Genomic DNA, 16,679 nt, shown 5'->3' with positions numbered 1-16,679 from the left:
CATGATGCCTGGGAGTAAGCTGGTGGGGAAATGTCTGCATCTGGAAAGACTCACCCAAACCCCTTCCTCCCAAGGGCTCTTAAACCCAGAGTCTGTTGCCAGCACAATGGTAAACACCATATGCTCCAGTGACAGACTGCTAGAATTCAAGTTCTTGCCTTTCTACTTAGTAACTGTGATCTTGGGCAAATTCCCCATAGGAGCTCTAATTTATCATCTGTAAAAATGGCCATCATGAACCGGGCACCACAGCTCATGCCTATAACCCTAGGCATTCAGGAAGCTAAGATCTGAGGATCGTGGTTCAAAGCCAGTCCTGGCAGGAAAAACCATGAGACTCTTCTCTCCAAGAAAACTGGAAGTGGAGCTATAGCTCACAGTGGTAGAGCACTAGCCTTGAGCAGGCCCCGTGACTGACCAAAAAAAAAAAAGACATTATGTTGATGACATTTCTCTGTAAAGATTCAGCAAGCTATAGTATAGACAAACCATTTGTATCGTTTGGTTTCTCTCCTTAGTTCCTCGTTTCAGTTGTGATCCTCAAGCTAGCTAAGCAGTGAAGGTCACACCTTCCCTGCTCTAGAAAGAATAGGGAGTTCAGATCTTGCATTTTGTGGGGTGTGTTACTCTGAAGAGAAGGCTCTACCCTGACTGTCCCTGCTGCTGTAGGCAGATGTACAGGAAATACTGCAGTGTGCTTGGACCTAGCTGACATGTTGGAGCCAGTACAGCCCAGCCCAGCTGCACCTAAAACTTCAATGTAAATTGGCTGTGACGCCTGTGCAGGCACCCAGATTTAGCAGCAGTGGAGGACGATTCTACTGAGGCTGGTGACAAGCCTGGAGCTGTGCTGCCATTGGAGACAGTGGAGGGTGTTGCAGGAGGGGAGAATTTCTCAGTCTGGCCTGATGGCATTGTTTTATTAATGATCTAGAAGAGCAAAGGAACAGTGACTTTAATTAAATTTGCCAGTGATATTAAAAGATGTCAGGAACCACTGTTGAAGATACAGACACCTTGCAAATGGCCCTGGGGGCGTTGGGAAGATGATCTAGGAGCGGGACAAGAGGGCATAGGCTCAGCCAGGGCATAAGTTTGACTGAGAAGGAGGAATGTGGCATGGGGACAGAGGGTTGTCCTGTGCAGAGGTACATGTATCTGTATCTGTTCTGTTAGAAGTAGATTTCAGTTTCTAATTGATCTTTTTTTGCCCCAGTTTCATCCTCCTTACAGCCATCCTACCTTTAAGCAAATTGATACTTTCTGAAACACAAATCAAACCATGTCAATCTCCTGTTGAAAATTCCATCACTGGCATCTCACTGCCCTTAGGATAAAATTCTATCTTCTTGAGCTGAGTGTGGGTGGTGGCTCATGCTTGCAATCCTAGCTACTCAGGAGGCTGAGATCTGAAGATTGTAGTAGTTTGAAACCAGCCAGGATAGGAAAGTTATCACCAAGTAACTGCTAAAAAAAATCTAGAAGTGAAACTGTGGCTCAGATGGTAGAGTGCCAGTCGTGAGCAAAAAAGCTAAGGGACAATGCCTAGCCCTTGAGTTTAAGCCCTATTACACATACACATACACACACACACACACACACACACACACGCACGCACGCACGCACGCACGCACGCACGCACACGCACGCACACGCACGCACAGAGTCTTTGCAGCCTGGCCTTGCAGACTTGCCAGGAACTGAGTCTTCTCTCTGGTCTAGCCTCTTCTTCTGACTGCCCCTGCTCACCCTGATTCCTTATAATCCCACTTACACAGCAGGGCCTTTTCATGTTTTCAGGATTTTGTTTGGGCTGTTCTCTCAGACTCCAGTGCCCTTCCCACATTTTTATTTTTTATTTTTAAACTAAAGCTCACTCATGCTTGAAGACTCATTTCAGGGATCACCTCCTTCAGAACGCCTCTGTGAATCCTCAAGCTGGCTCAGCGCTCTCCTCATGTGCCCACAGAATTCTGCTGTTACCTCCACTTTTATAGTAAAAGCATCTATTTTTGTATCTCTCTACCCTGCTCAACTGTACCATTGTGGGCAAACACTGTATCTCGATTTTCATTTTACCCACCAGCCTCTAGTCCCACATCTAGCGAATCCCAGGCTTTTGTCAATATTTGTCAAACCAAACTGATGAGGAGTATTCATTCAGAGAGTAGATACCAGCCAACGTGGCCTGGCGTGTAGCCTTGAATGCATGCACTTCTGTCAAATGACAAATCTCTCCTGCAGGGGGGCAGAGGAGTGCAGTTCCTATGTCTCCAGCTGCTGGAAGCTGACTGGGGCCATAGATAGTCTACAATAAAGTGAAGCATTCTGGTAAAGTTGAGTGGTCAAAAGACATACATTCTTGTCATCTATGTGTGCGTGTTGAAGTAAATGAATTCAAGAAGACTGACTTATTTTCCCAAAATATAAAAATAGGGATAGAATATTGTTAATTTCCACTGGGGAGCTGGTGGCTCATGCCTGTAATTCTAACTAGTCAGGAGGCTAAGGTCTGAGGATTATGATTAGAAGCACAACAGACAAAGAGACTCTTATCTCCAAATTATCACCCAAAAGTAGACCTGTAGCTCAAGCAGAAGGGCACCAATCTTGAGAAAAAAAACCTGACAGGACTAACAGGCCTTGAGTTCAAGTCCCAGTATCCCCTGCTCCCTCTTTCTCTCTCTTCTCTCTCCTCTCTCTCTTCCTCTCTCTCACACATATACAATATTATTAATCTCATAGAATTGTTATAATCAAAATTAGCACTAAGCATACAAAAGGTATATATGTTAATTACTATGATCAAAATCTTAAACTTTGAGCATCTCAAAACCTATCTCTGGGTCTAAGTCTGTAAGAGGCTGAAGAGACACCCTGTGTCAATTTTGTACGTGCCTGGAGCCATGGCATGAAAAAAATGACCATCCTGTCTCTTCTTCCTCTTTTAACATCTCAGACTGAAATCATTTCCAAGCAGAGATGGAGCAAGAGCAACTAGGAATCCATGAGCATTTTCTACCTTCAAGTGGTGAAATGCATATAGGTACCCCGACTTCCTGCCTTTTTCTTTTAGTCTTTCCTTTAGCTCATTTGTTTTCTCAGAGAACTGATCTCTGATTCTGGCCTCATGGAGAGCATATTCTCCATGAAAATCTGTCACCACCATGTGTCTACAAAGCCAAAGAAGAACAAAGACCAAAGACCTTCTTTCTCCTGGCGTGTAAGATAAATAGGAGTCTGACATGCTAATCAGGGTTCATGTTTCACATTTCCCTCACCTGTGCATTCCTCACCCCACAGTGTGTTGGTTCTTAATTAAAGAACTGTTCCAGCTATGCCCATCTTGGGACTCCTGCTTGGGGCTTATCAGAATCCATAAAGTGTCCACATTTCAAGCAGAAGAATTGTGCATGGGGGGAGGAGGGAGGGGTCCCGTGCACATCACAACTTGCAAGAGCTTTCCTCAGCTTTTGGATATGATTCTGAGCATCTTGAGCCACCCTGCCCTTCCACAGTCAGCCTCATGCCCCCTTTTCCTGTGAGGTCACAGAGTCTTTGCTATGATGACCCCCACCTGCAGATTTGAATGCCGAGGCCCACCTTCCCCAATGGAACTATGAAACCATTCTGTCATTCTGGAGAAATACAAAGCCATGTTAATCCCCAGCTCTGCAGAAGGCAGAGCTTTGTAGTTGTAGTGTGCACTTCGACACACTGTATCCTGAAAGAAATTTCTCTCTAAGTATGAGCTTTGGGAATTTAAAGAGGTCTTTAAACATCTACTCAGGATTTGTCTGTTGAAGTCTATGGGTATTTCCAAAGCAAATGGTCAAAAGTTACATTGAAAAGGCTTTAAGGAAGCCTGTTGTCTCAGGAAGCTTTCTTGGTAGCTACAGCTAAAAGCAAACATTGATCGAACACTTACTGATGACTTAGGATTCCATACTAGAGACAAATTCGTCCTAGTTTTTATGTCTTTTATAGTTTAATGGTGAGTGAGATATTCATCACTTAGTACTGAAAATAAACATGTAATTTCAAAGTTTTAGAAAGGCCATGGAGAAAAAGTAAGAGTCCCAGGAGAGGAAGTAATCAAGGTAGCTGGTCATTTTTAACAGGTGACACTTAAACTGAGATCTATGAAACTATTAAGACCGGGGTGCCTCAGTTGCCTAGGCAGGAGTGGGGTTGGGAATTTGTGTCAGCATCATTTCTTCTTCACTTTACCTGAATACAAAAACAGTCATAAATTGTTTATCTTGTCCTTTAATATTGAAAAATAAAGTGTATGCCACTAAAATTGAAAGAATAAAAGAGGGTGGGGGTGCAAAGGAAAACCATTCATTTCAGGTATGAATAATGGCATGTGTGAAGGCCCTGAGGTGAGTTAAGTAACAGCGTGATCCAGAGGTTGGAAGGAAAAGCATTTTTGAAATATGGAAAGAGCAGGTGATGAAGATCTGATGTGGGAAGAAAGGAAAAGAAGTAGTTCAAACAAGGCTTTGTAGCTCATGATAAGGAATCTAGTTTTCAGATCAAGAGCCAGAGGAAATTACTAAAGATCTTCAAATAGTGAATTGATACACTTAAGTGTTTTGTTTTTCATGATTACTATGGCTACACAAGGAACGGTAGAACTGATACTCCATTCTCTAGCAAGATTTGGAGTGGTGAGTTCTGTTAGGTGGTTAGTGGTGATGCCCGCTTAGGCTGTGAAGGTGACAGGGGAGAGGGAATGAAAGTTGAAAGGATTTAGTGCTGTGTTAGATAAGGAGGGATGGGAGACAGAGGAAGGCTGAAAACACGTGCTTTCTAGCTTGACTAGCCAGGTAAATCAAAGTGCTATCTACAGATAGGAAATGGAGAAAGAAGAGCAGACAAGAGGGACAAGGATTCTGAATCTTTTACAGTGCTCGACAAATGCAAATCTTCATCCTTTTATTACTAGAAGTACCCACAGATTATAGAAGGGGGCGCAAAGTGGACAGGTTAGATTTGTTTGTTTCTTTATTTATTGTGTATGCTATAACTCAGGGCATCCTGATGGCTTGGCCTTTTGGCTCAAAGCAAGTACCCTCTCATTTGAGCCACAGCTCCACTTCTGGATTTTTATTAGTGAATCAGAATTAAGAGTTCATAGCCTTTTCTGTCTGGGCTTGCTTTGAACCATGATACTCAGATCCTGAGTAGCTAGGGTTACAAGTAAAAACCACTAGGATCAACTTACTAGTTCTTTAAAGCTATTGCATGTTGTTTTCCAATTGTATTGTATCTGGACAATGACTACCATGATGAGTTTCAACTGGGTTTTTCTCCTGTTCTTCTGAAGCCATAATCTCTTTTTAGTGGCCTGGAGTCAGAAGATGATTATATTTTACCTCCAAGTTGGTCACTTGTTAAACAAATTATTTGAAATCCATTTGTATTTTTTAATATATTTTTATTGTAATTAATAAAAGGGTTACATGATATTTGCCAGATAGAAGGTGCATTAATTCACATACATTGATACCCTTTCACATGTCTTGGTACCCTTTACTCTCCCCCTACCCCTCACCCCCCCATTTGTATTTTTGTTAATATTTTCAGCCATTAGACCCTTTGCCTATTTGGGTCTGGAACGTAAGTGGCTTATTGATCTCTTTGTTCCAATAGGTGACTACCTTATTTGTTCCTAACACATTTTACTGGAGGCCTAGCAGCTACTGTGGACTGAGTCTTGGGCTAGCATCATGGTAAAGCCAGGGCTTTAGTTTACCACAGTGTCAGCAGCATTCACTAGGACTCAACTCTGTTTCATAAGAAATCTCATTAGCTTGCCTCCAAAAGTATTGCATTGGGGGAAAGAGGTTTTTTTTTTCCCACAAAACTCACAGCAAGGTCTTCTATTTTGTGTGTGTGTTGGGGGGGGGGTGGGGAGAAACAGTCCCACAAAATACTCAATTCTGTGTGTATTCCCGCAAGCCTCTATGAAGCAAGAGTCTTGAGTCTCATGACAGTCAAGTAAGGAACACTAAAAACTGTAGCAACAGTGTAAGTGGGGACCAAGATGCAGGCCGTGCGAGTCCTTATTTAGGCTGGTTCTGGGCCTTCCAGTGAGGCTGGAAGAAAGGATTAGAAGTGCCTCACTTGGGTTTCCATCCCCAGTAGCTTCAGCGATTTCAAGCCATTCTTCAACTGAGTCTCCACCAGATGGTGGTGAGGACAGAGCAGCCATTAGTGCCTCCCATTGACATCTATTTTTCCAAGTGAGAGACAGCCCCATATGTCAGTGCAATATGTCGCTTGAGGTGAAACAACCGTTTGTGTTGGTGGGAACCTGCTATTTGGTACCCCTCTTTCCTCATGCCTTTTTCTGCCTCTCTCATTTGTTTTCTTTCCCTCCCCTAGGTCTCAGGCCTGTCCGGACCCTTGGTGCTGTGGTGGAAGTGAGCATCTAAGTCTTGTGTATGGCGTGGTTAAGGTTGCAGCCTCTCACCTCTGCCTTCCTCCATTTTGGGCTGGTTACTTTTGTGCTCTTTCTGAATAGTCTTCGGGCAGAGGCTGGTGGCTTGGGAGATGTGGCCAGCACGGGGCCGAACAATGAGTCCTGTTCAGGGTCATCGGAGTGCAAGGAGGGGGTCATCCTTCCCATCTGGTATCCAGAGAACCCTTCCCTGGGGGACAAGATCGCCAGGGTCATTGTCTATTTCGTGGCCCTGATCTACATGTTCCTCGGGGTGTCTGTCATTGCCGACCGCTTCATGGCCTCGATTGAAGTCATCACGTCTCAAGAGCGGGAGGTGACGATCAAAAAGCCCAATGGGGAGACCACCACGACGACGATTCGGGTCTGGAATGAGACCGTTTCTAACCTCACCCTGATGGCCCTGGGCTCTTCGGCTCCAGAGATTCTGCTTTCTTTAATTGAAGTGTGCGGCCACGGGTTCGTTGCTGGCGAGCTGGGACCCTCTACCATCGTAGGCAGTGCCGCCTTCAACATGTTCATTATCATTGGCATCTGCGTCTACGTGATCCCTGACGGAGAGACTCGCAAAATCAAGCACCTGCGAGTCTTCTTTGTCACGGCTGCTTGGAGTATCTTCGCTTATATCTGGCTCTATATGATTCTGGCGGTCTTCTCTCCCGGTGTGGTCCAAGTTTGGGAAGGTCTCCTCACTCTCTTCTTCTTTCCAGTGTGTGTCCTCCTGGCCTGGGTGGCAGACAAACGACTGCTCTTCTACAAATACATGCACAAAAAATACCGCACAGATAAACACCGGGGGATTATCATCGAGACGGAGGGGGACCACCCGAAGGGCATTGAGATGGATGGGAAAATGCTCAATTCCCACTTCCTAGATGGGAACCTTGTGCCCTTGGAGGGAAAGGAGGTGGATGAATCTCGCAGGGAGATGATCCGGATTCTCAAGGACCTGAAACAAAAACACCCAGAAAAGGACTTAGACCAGCTAGTAGAGATGGCCAATTACTATGCTCTTTCCCACCAGCAGAAGAGCCGAGCCTTCTACCGGATCCAAGCCACCCGAATGATGACTGGTGCCGGCAACATCTTGAAGAAGCATGCGGCAGAACAAGCCAAGAAGACTTCCAGCATGAACGAGGTCCACATGGATGAGCCCGAGGACTTTGTCTCCAAGGTCTTCTTTGACCCGTGTTCTTACCAGTGTTTGGAGAACTGTGGGGCTGTGCTCCTGACCGTGGTGAGGAAAGGGGGAGACATGTCCAAGACCGTATATGTGGACTACAAGACAGAAGACGGTTCTGCCAATGCAGGAGCTGACTACGAATTCACAGAGGGCACAGTGGTTCTGAAGCCAGGAGAGACCCAGAAGGAGTTCTCCGTGGGCATCATCGACGATGACATTTTTGAAGAAGATGAGCACTTTTTCGTGAGGCTGAGCAATGTCCGAGTAGAAGAGGACCATGCAGAGGAGGGAACGCCTGTGGTCATGCTCAACAGTCTTCCCTTGCCTCGGGCCGTTCTGGTCCCTCCTTGTGTGGCCACCGTGACTATCCTAGATGACGACCATGCAGGCATCTTCACTTTTGAGTGTGATACCATTCATGTCAGTGAAAGTATTGGTGTTATGGAGGTCAAGGTTCTGCGGACCTCTGGTGCTCGGGGCACAGTCATCGTCCCTTTTAGGACAGTGGAAGGGACAGCCAAGGGTGGCGGTGAGGACTTTGAAGATGCATATGGAGAGCTGGAATTCAAGAATGACGAGACAGTGTAAGTACCCTTGGTCCCCCATCCCCAGCCCCTGCCATCTCTTCCTGTTCTCCTACACTGTTCTTCCAAGCTCTTTCTTGTGATCATGTTAATGGCAACTTTGGTTACAGCACAGGCATACAGGATCAGCAGATGCTACGGGACAGGTCCTGTTTCCAAACTCGCCATCCGTTTCCCGCTTTAAGTTTCCTGAGCAAGGAATCCTGTGATGGCTGACAAAACTTTTGTCAGACATTTTGGAGACTGTTGTGAGCAAGCAAGAGTTAGCAAAGTGATTGGACCTTTCTCCTTGTTTCCTATCAAGGCTTATGAGCTTTGAAGCCAAACGCTATGACTAGAACAGCCATAGCTCAATCAGAAGAGTCTCAAGAAAAATAAGTGCCCATTGACTTTTCGCCCGGTACCATGTCATGTTGTCTAAACCAGATTTCAGGCACCATTCATTCAATTTGGATATCAAGCTGTGGACAGGCAATCTGTTTAAATGTCCATAGGCAATTTTATGGAGGAAGGTTTGATGAGTCAGGTGAGATGAGCCTAGCCTAGGTGAGATGACTCAGAATCTGGAAGCAGAGCTCCTCAAGGTCACAGCCTCCTATCAAGTTTCAGGTCTAAGCTCCAAAATAAGAGTATTCAGTGATGGAAAAGCCTCTTAGCAACTGTGAGAGGAAGTATATCTTCTGGGTGATTCTTTCTCTGCACAGCCGAGAACTTGCCTGAAATGCTTCTCTGGTTCCTACTCCATTCAATCCTTCAGAAACTGATTGTCCTAAGGTCTCTCCCCATGAGAACTGTCTTGTAAATTAGACACTGTGTCTTTGGGTCAGGTGAGTAACTTTGAAAAGAGAAACAGAAAGGCTTGCTCCAGAATGAGCAGACTTTCCAATTTCTGCTTCTCTCCTCAAGCAATAAGCAGTAGCAGGAGATAATATGGAAACTAAAAGCAGGCTTGTTAAAATGCTCCTGGAACCTGCTAATTTTCCTTTCCATGGGAAAGGAAACCACAGGCCCCAGAGTGAGAGGCTCCAAAAGTGCTTCTTCTTAGGTCCAGCCATGAGGTACAGTTCCAAAAGCATTGGGTTCTCATTCAATTCCTTCCTTCCTAGTAGTGTGACTTTGTGCAAGTCATCTGGTAACTTCTTAACTAAACTCTTTGTTTGCCAAGTAGGAATAACAATATTTCCCTGTACTTTGGGGAAGTCAGATCTTTCTGTGGCTATTTCCAGTTCTAAGACTTTCTGAACCATAGATGTGGGTGCCCTGTTATAAGTCATATTTGCACTAGCCAAAAAAATGGAATAAGGAAAATTGTCTCCTGAAGGGAAATAGCTATTGACAAATTGATGTATTAGAGCTCTGTTTAGTCATTTTGCTGGGAAGGATAATCATTTGTTAGCATAAGTAAAAACCTGTTCCTTTTAGAGACTACCATCCATTTATATATGCTTTGAAGAGAGAGTTCATGCATATAAATGAAGACCAAGCCCCGGCTGGGAAGGCTAACTGAAATTTCACACATTATAGTGATATTAGTATCTGAGAGTATATTGCCAGGTATTAAATGATGTGAAGATCACAAATTTCCCACAATTCAACAACAGTCTCATGGTCTCTCTGATTCAGTACCACACTGTTTTGGGAAGGGAGGGGAGTCAGGGGCTAGGTTTCCAATTTTCTCATTCTGGTCATAGTCAATTATGCAGTAGGATTTCTGAATATGACTACTACACCTTCTTCAAACTCATTTGTGCTTTGTTTATAAATGAGCTCATTTGTGCTTGGTGTAAGTGAGCTTGTGAACTACCAGTTTGGGATGATATTTATTCCAAATATATGCCAGCTTCCAGAAGTCTGACAGTCATATTCAGATAGTCTAGGATTTAGTCAACAGGCAAACAAACAAACAAACAAACATGTTCCCACCTACTCCTTGCTATTATTTTGTTGCCTTCCATACAGTTGATCCTTTTGATCTTTTTTATTATTCACAAACATTAGTGTACAGTAAGGTTTCATTGTGACATTTCCACAAATGTGTACAATGTCTACTTATTCCCTCTCCCATTTTTTTTAAAATTAAAGAATGAGTTCCCTGGCAGCCTCCCTGTGGTTCCTTAAACGGTAACTTTTACAACCAGAGGCATTGCTAGACCCATCAGTTCTAAGTACTCCGCATTCGAATTTCAGCCCTTCCACTGTGTGGAGTAGTCAGGGATGAGGTAATTTCCTTGTGGGAGTAGTAGCTCTCTGGCATGGCTACTGCGGTGATGGAAGGCATTGTGTGTCTTGTGTCTTGTGCCTATGACGCCTATGATGTGCTTCGTAGCGGTACTGGTGAATTAGCAATATTCCAGGTATCAGATTACGTGGATCTTTGTGTGACCTTAATTAATAATGCTAGTTATTCGCTCAGCATGAAGAGTCCTCAGCTAAAATCATAAAATAGTAGAGCCCCAAAGGTCCTTTGGGTATGCTTCTTTGATGTTAATGTGCTCAGCAATTGCTAGCGTACAGATTCTGAAGGTTTAGGTTAGAGCTTGAGAAGTACATTTCTAAAACGTTCCTGCTGCTACTGGTCCCAGCCTAAAATTGGGATCCAGAAAAGAGTGAGTTTTCAAATGACTTGTCTAACTGCATCATGAGTGCTTACCTTCCCAGTTCCAACTCTACCCCACGTTAGGAGGAGCCCATCTCTTAGAAAGGCCCTACTAACTGCAAGACCGCTCTGGGAACTGAAATGGAAACCTCTAGGCACTTGGAAGGAACACTGCAAGACTTGGAACCATCCCTCCTTCTAACTCTAGCCTTTATTTGCCTGCCTTGCCTGGCAGTGTGGAACTCGTGCCATAACCATGGGCCCTTAAATATAATGAAGTTGTAGGCAGCACTGGATCTCTGAATTCAAAGGTACCATTTAGCAGTGTGGTGGGATGAAAGGTAGGGACTTTGGAACCTTGCAAACAGAAGCAAATCCATCTTCATAAAGCTGAAGGAGTCTCCTGTCCACATTACATATTTTCTTTTGTCATGGGACTTGAACTCTGAGCCTGGACATTGTTCCTGAGCCCTTCAGCTCAGGGCTACCACCCTACCCCTTGAGCCATAACACCACTTCCAGTTTTCTGGTGTGGAGATAACAGTCTCACAGACTTTAGTGCCTGGGTTGTCTTTGAACTATGATCCACAGATCTCAGCCTCCCGAGTAGCTAGGATTACAGGTGTGAGCCACTGTGCACAGCAAAATTCCAAATTTTTTTGTTGGCATGAGAGAAGTAATGGACCATTCGCATAGTGCCTTCTCATAGAAAGTACTCAGTCATTCAACAAACATTTGTTAAATATTTGCGATGTGCTAGGTATATTTTTGGGCAACATGGGATGAATAAATGAGTAAGACAAGTTGGCATTTCATTACTAAAGATCTTATTCTTTTTTGTAATGTATAGAGGGGTTATAGTCATATTCACCATCTAGTAGATGCATTACTTCTCACACATTGATACCCCTTCTCATGTTTTTGTCCCCATTTCCCTCTCCTAACCCCCTCCCAATCATCTTGTTTCCCCCTCTTCCCTTTCCTATTTCAAATAAACAAATAAATGTATATACAATATGCCAGATAACAAAATCACATATGTAACAATATGAGATTAACCAAAGGGCAACAAAAGAGAAGAGAAATATCATAGTACGTTAAGAACAACAATCACACAAGATAAAGCTCCTGTTTCCATATCCTGGAGATCCTTTCATTTAGCCTCATCCTACATGGCCTTATGTATGTAGGTTTTGCACTATTGTAATCCTCTGCTAGGAGAGACCTAGGTATGTACTAATTATTACATATGAGTGAAATCATTGAACCTATTGTTCCTTTGGGTCTAGCTTACTTCACTTAATATGATTTTTTCCAAGTCTTTCCATTCTTTCTGATGGCAGCATAGAATTCCATTGTGTATAAATACCACATCTTGTTGATCCAGTCACCTACTGAGGGTTGGTTACATATCTTTGCTATGGTAAATAGTGCTGCAATGAACATAGTTGTGCTAGTGTCCTTGTTTCTGGATGATTCCAAGGAGTAGAATTGCTGGGTCATAGGGGAGTTCTATGTTTAGTCTTTTGAGGAACCGCCATACTGTTTTCCGTAGTGGTTGAACGAGTTTATACTTCCACCAACAATATAGTAGCAATCTCTCCTGGCCACATCTCTGTCAGCATTTATTGTTATTAGATTTCTTGATAAAGTTCTTATTCTTAAGAGGATCAAGATATCTATCTATCTATCCATCCATCCATCCATCTATCCATCCATCCATTCATACAGCCCTTCTACCTTCTTCACCAGGTTGATGGTGAAAGGACATGGTGAAAGGACATGGTCAAGGATCAAATCTGATCACCTGGAACATTGCTAATTCACCAGTACCGCAATGAAGCACATCATAGGCGCAAGACACAAGACACACAGTGCCTTCCATCACCACAGTAGCCATGCAAGAGAGCTACTATTCCCACAAGGAAATTACCTCACATCTGATTACTCCACACAGTGGAAGAGCTAGAATTCTAATGTGGAGTACTTAGAACTGATGGGTCTAGCGATGCCTCTGGTTGTAAAAGTTACAATTTAAGGAACCACAGAGAGGCTGCCAGGGAACTCATTCTTTAATTTAAAAGGTATGGTTTTTGTGGATTCAATAAAAGAGGAATGAGCATGTGCGATGGCTCATGCCTTGTAAATGCTAGCTATTCAGAAGGCTGAGATCCGAGGATCATGATTTGAGGCCAGCTTGGGGAGAAAAGTACATGAGACTTTTCTCCAGTTATTCAGTAACATGCTGGGAGTTGAAGTGTGGCTCAGTGGTCAAGTGCCAGCCTTGAATGATGAAAAGCCAAGTGGGAAGGCAAGGCTCTGAATTCAAGCCCTAGTACTGACACAAAATGGATCATAAATAGGAACAAGAGCTCTCTGTTGTGTATATGACACCACTGAAAGTGTGTATAAAATACCCTTCATAGAGGACATGAGAGTAATGGTGGTAGAGAGAGGTCACATGATAAACTTGTATCTACATTACAATAAGCCCTCAATATTTGCAAGTAGCAGTATTGACATCTTCATATCTAGAAGAATTCTCACTTGTGTGCCTATCACTGTGGTATTTTGGGAGAATTATGGCCTGGGAGACTCCAGCATCTGAGTAACAAAATCTCATGGAGATAGGATTTTTGCCTGCATGCTAATTTCTCTCATTAAACAAGTGACTGGTTCCTACCTCCCAGGCTCACACAGCATGCTTTTGCAAAATAACAGATTATTGCAGCTCAAAGACTCTGGGGTCTCTGGGAGTAGTCAAAGCCACAGATGTCAAATATGCAAATGCCATGATTCACAATAATTAAATAGCAGGGCTTCCTTCAAAGAAGAGTAGAGTAGTGGTTCTGCTTCACATCTCCTAACCAAGTCAGAATGGCAAAGCCGGAAGATATGTAGCTCTCATTCAGAAGGAAAGTGATTTGTCCAGTATTACACAACTAGCTGATAGGAGACGAGAGGTGAGAAGGACTTGAAAAACTACTGATAGATTGAATGCTTTCCTTTTCTAGTTTGGACTTCTCTCTTACTTTTACTTATCAGTAACTTAGGAAAGATGAGCAGTTTTTGTGTGAAAGATGCTCTGGAAGTATAAATATAGGAGAATTATGGGACTATAATAATATGGACTAGTTCTAATCTCTTGGTTCAACTTGAGATTGATCAAGAAGGAAGATAATAAGACCAGAGAGGTTTTCTTTTGTATTGTTGTTGTTTTCTGGTTGTTAAGGTCAACATTTCCTTATTCACTCACAAGAATGAATGGGGAAACCAAAGCAAAGCAGGTGAGTAAGGAGGTACTTCCTGGCAACGCAGCTTCCTGGATGCATATGGATGAGACCTGAGCTTATTTCCTCTGTTCTTTGACCATGTCCTTTCACCATCAACCTGGTGAAGAAGGTGGTAGGGCTGTGGTCTCTAACTTATTCAAGGCATTGTCTTTGAGATTCTTTTTTTTTTTTTTTGCCAGTCCTGGGCTTGGGCTCAGGGCCTGAGCACTGTCCCTGGATTTTCTCAAGGCTAGGGCTCTACCACTTGAGCCACAGCACCACTTCTGGCTTTTTTCTATGTATGTGGTACCGAGGAATCAAACCTGGGTCTTTGTGCATGCTAGGCAAGCACTCTACCACTAGGCCAAACTCCTGGCCCCTGTCTTTGAGATTCTTAAAAAATTTTATTATAAAGGTGATGTACAGAAGGGTTACAAAAGTCAGGCATTGAGTATATTTCTTTTTGCATCATGTCATCCCCTACTTCATTTTTCAAGATACTTTTGAAAAGAGAAACTAAACTGGACTTTCAGAATCTAGTCTGACATCCTGACATAAAGCTGGTAGCATATAATTGAGAGTTAAAGAGAATGAACACCTTCATCTTCAAATACAGCAAGGTCTCCGGGTATAAATTCTGTCCCTATAGAAACATTTTACAAACATCAGATGCTTCCAAGATTTTACTAAGTAATCAGGAAGGAGAACATTAGGTAACTTAGTCTCAGAAAGCATGACAGTTCTAATTCATAGGAATTACATTCTCACCCTTCCCTCATTCTTCTTAATTCTGTAGAATATACTTTGAGTTCTTGACATGTCTTCATATTTCTTTGTATTACTCTACTTGTCCCTTACTTTCCATTTGTAGGCCATTTTCTTGCCCCTCACTTTTGTAAGTGCTCTCACTGCAGGCTTTCCTCTTCCTCTGGGACACTCCAGGCACTTCAGAGTGCCTGCTATGGCTTCCACTCCTCCTCACATACAGCACATTTACCCTTCAATGCCTCTAGCCACTCTGTTTTTCTCATCTGATCCACTTCCCAATGCTCTCCCCCTTCTCACTGTTGGCATCTTGCACTTGGGTTTCTCTCTGTCCCCATCTGATCTATGACTTCTTTGAGTGAACAAGGAAGAGCCAGGGAAGTCTCCTTTGAGAAAGCCTGTCATTTGGACAGCTTTGAGATAGTGGCAAGAAGATGGATGTGTCTCAGGAAACAAACCACTCATAATGGTGCTCCTTTTCCCTTTACTATAAAGCATTTGCCCAACTCTATGTGGAGACAGGATCTTTGTCATCACAAAGATCAATTAGAGACAAAGCTGGGCATACCAGAAAGCCACCAGGGACTGAGACAGCTCTGAGGACTGTCTTCGCTTTCTCATATTTCCTTCTGGGTCATGTGGTCTCGGAGCTCTTCATGGCCTTCTCCCTTATTACTTCTAGCTCCTGGTGATACCACACAGGCCAATAATTCTCCTCTAGCCCTCTAGCCCACATCTAGAAAGCTCTATTTAGCTATCCAGCTCAAATTCTCAAGAGAAGGAATCTGATTTTGTTTCCATGTAGTCTTGTGAAAAGCCCTGGGGCCAGGTTGCAAGTACCTCCTCCTTCAGCATCACCTACAGCCAGATGGTAGGGTGGAAAATGAATTTACCAAGACAATTTCATGATAAGTTGTTTAAATGATTGTATCAATAGGTGGTGACTTAGAAAGAAGTCTCAGGTGAGACAGGTACCTGCTGCCTGTAAACTGACATAGTGTATTCAGTTGTAGTGCACTGCTTTTCTGGTGGTCTGTGTTGGGGCAGTGGGTTGGAAAAAATGGGATTTCCCCAATACATTGAATGCTAGACTCCAGAGCCATGATTAAACTGGCCTCTTCCCAGATCAGCAAAAGACATTCCCAGTAAGTGATGCTGAGTGGCCCAAATCTCAGGGCTGCTATATAACTTTTTTCCTTTTACTCTTCGCTGGTTCTGTCCAAGAGACTAGCATCAGTAGATAAGCTGTTGTTCCTAGGTATGCTATTTGGGTACCGAGTTACTTTTAAAGCTGCTTCCTGGATTTGAATGTTCAGAGTAGCCTGTGTTCCAGACCAAGGCAGAAATCGTCCCTCCATGCCAAGGGTAGAGTGACAGCTCTCCTTGAGCTTCTCTCTCTCTATCTCTCTCTTTCTATCTCTCTCTAACTCCCTCCTTTCCTGGACAGCTGGTCAGCTAAGTTCATCTGGAGCCAGCAGGCACCCACTCATTATCCTAGGAGCTATAGCTTGGGGTCTTTCTAGGAACTCCCAGAAGCCCTGAGTATTCTCATTTGCAGGTGTCAGTGTTTGGTCCTATCAGCTGCTTGTATCCCTGGGCTCATGGCTAGGGTGGAGAAAAGGACTCTCCTTTCATGTCAGCTCCAGTCAATTAGTAGTGGCTGTCAAGAGTCCATGAGGCCATATCAGCCCAGCTATATCTATGAGAAGAAAAGACAAAATATCTGCCAGTAGTAAAATTATGGTTTGAGTATAGAATGTCACACACAGGCTCAAGTGTTGAATTGGCATCACTATTTTGGGCAGGATGT

The 16,679-nt window shown here is 43.6% G+C and overlaps 1 protein-coding gene across 4 annotated transcripts in view; it reads left to right on the top strand.

Moving 5' to 3' along the window:
• Positions 1-16,679, top strand: part of Slc8a3 (solute carrier family 8 member A3) — a 136,365-nt gene that overhangs the window by 11,699 nt on the left and 107,987 nt on the right. For all 4 annotated transcript variants that reach the window (XM_090344381.1, XM_090344380.1, XM_090344379.1 and 1 more), the window contains exon 2: positions 6,394-8,236. In XM_090344381.1, the coding sequence (XP_090200507.1) occupies positions 6,453-8,236 (1,784 nt within the window). In that variant the 5' untranslated portion in view covers positions 6,394-6,452. The remainder of the gene's footprint in view (positions 1-6,393; positions 8,237-16,679) is intronic.

This window comes from Megascapheus bottae, chromosome 14 (assembly GCF_031878675.1).
Source record: "Megascapheus bottae isolate mThoBot1 chromosome 14, mThoBot2.hap1, whole genome shotgun sequence".
NCBI classification, from domain to species: domain Eukaryota; kingdom Metazoa; phylum Chordata; class Mammalia; order Rodentia; family Geomyidae; genus Megascapheus; species Megascapheus bottae.
Note: the sequence above shows the minus strand (reverse complement) of the source record. Positions and strands in the feature narration are given on the sequence as shown.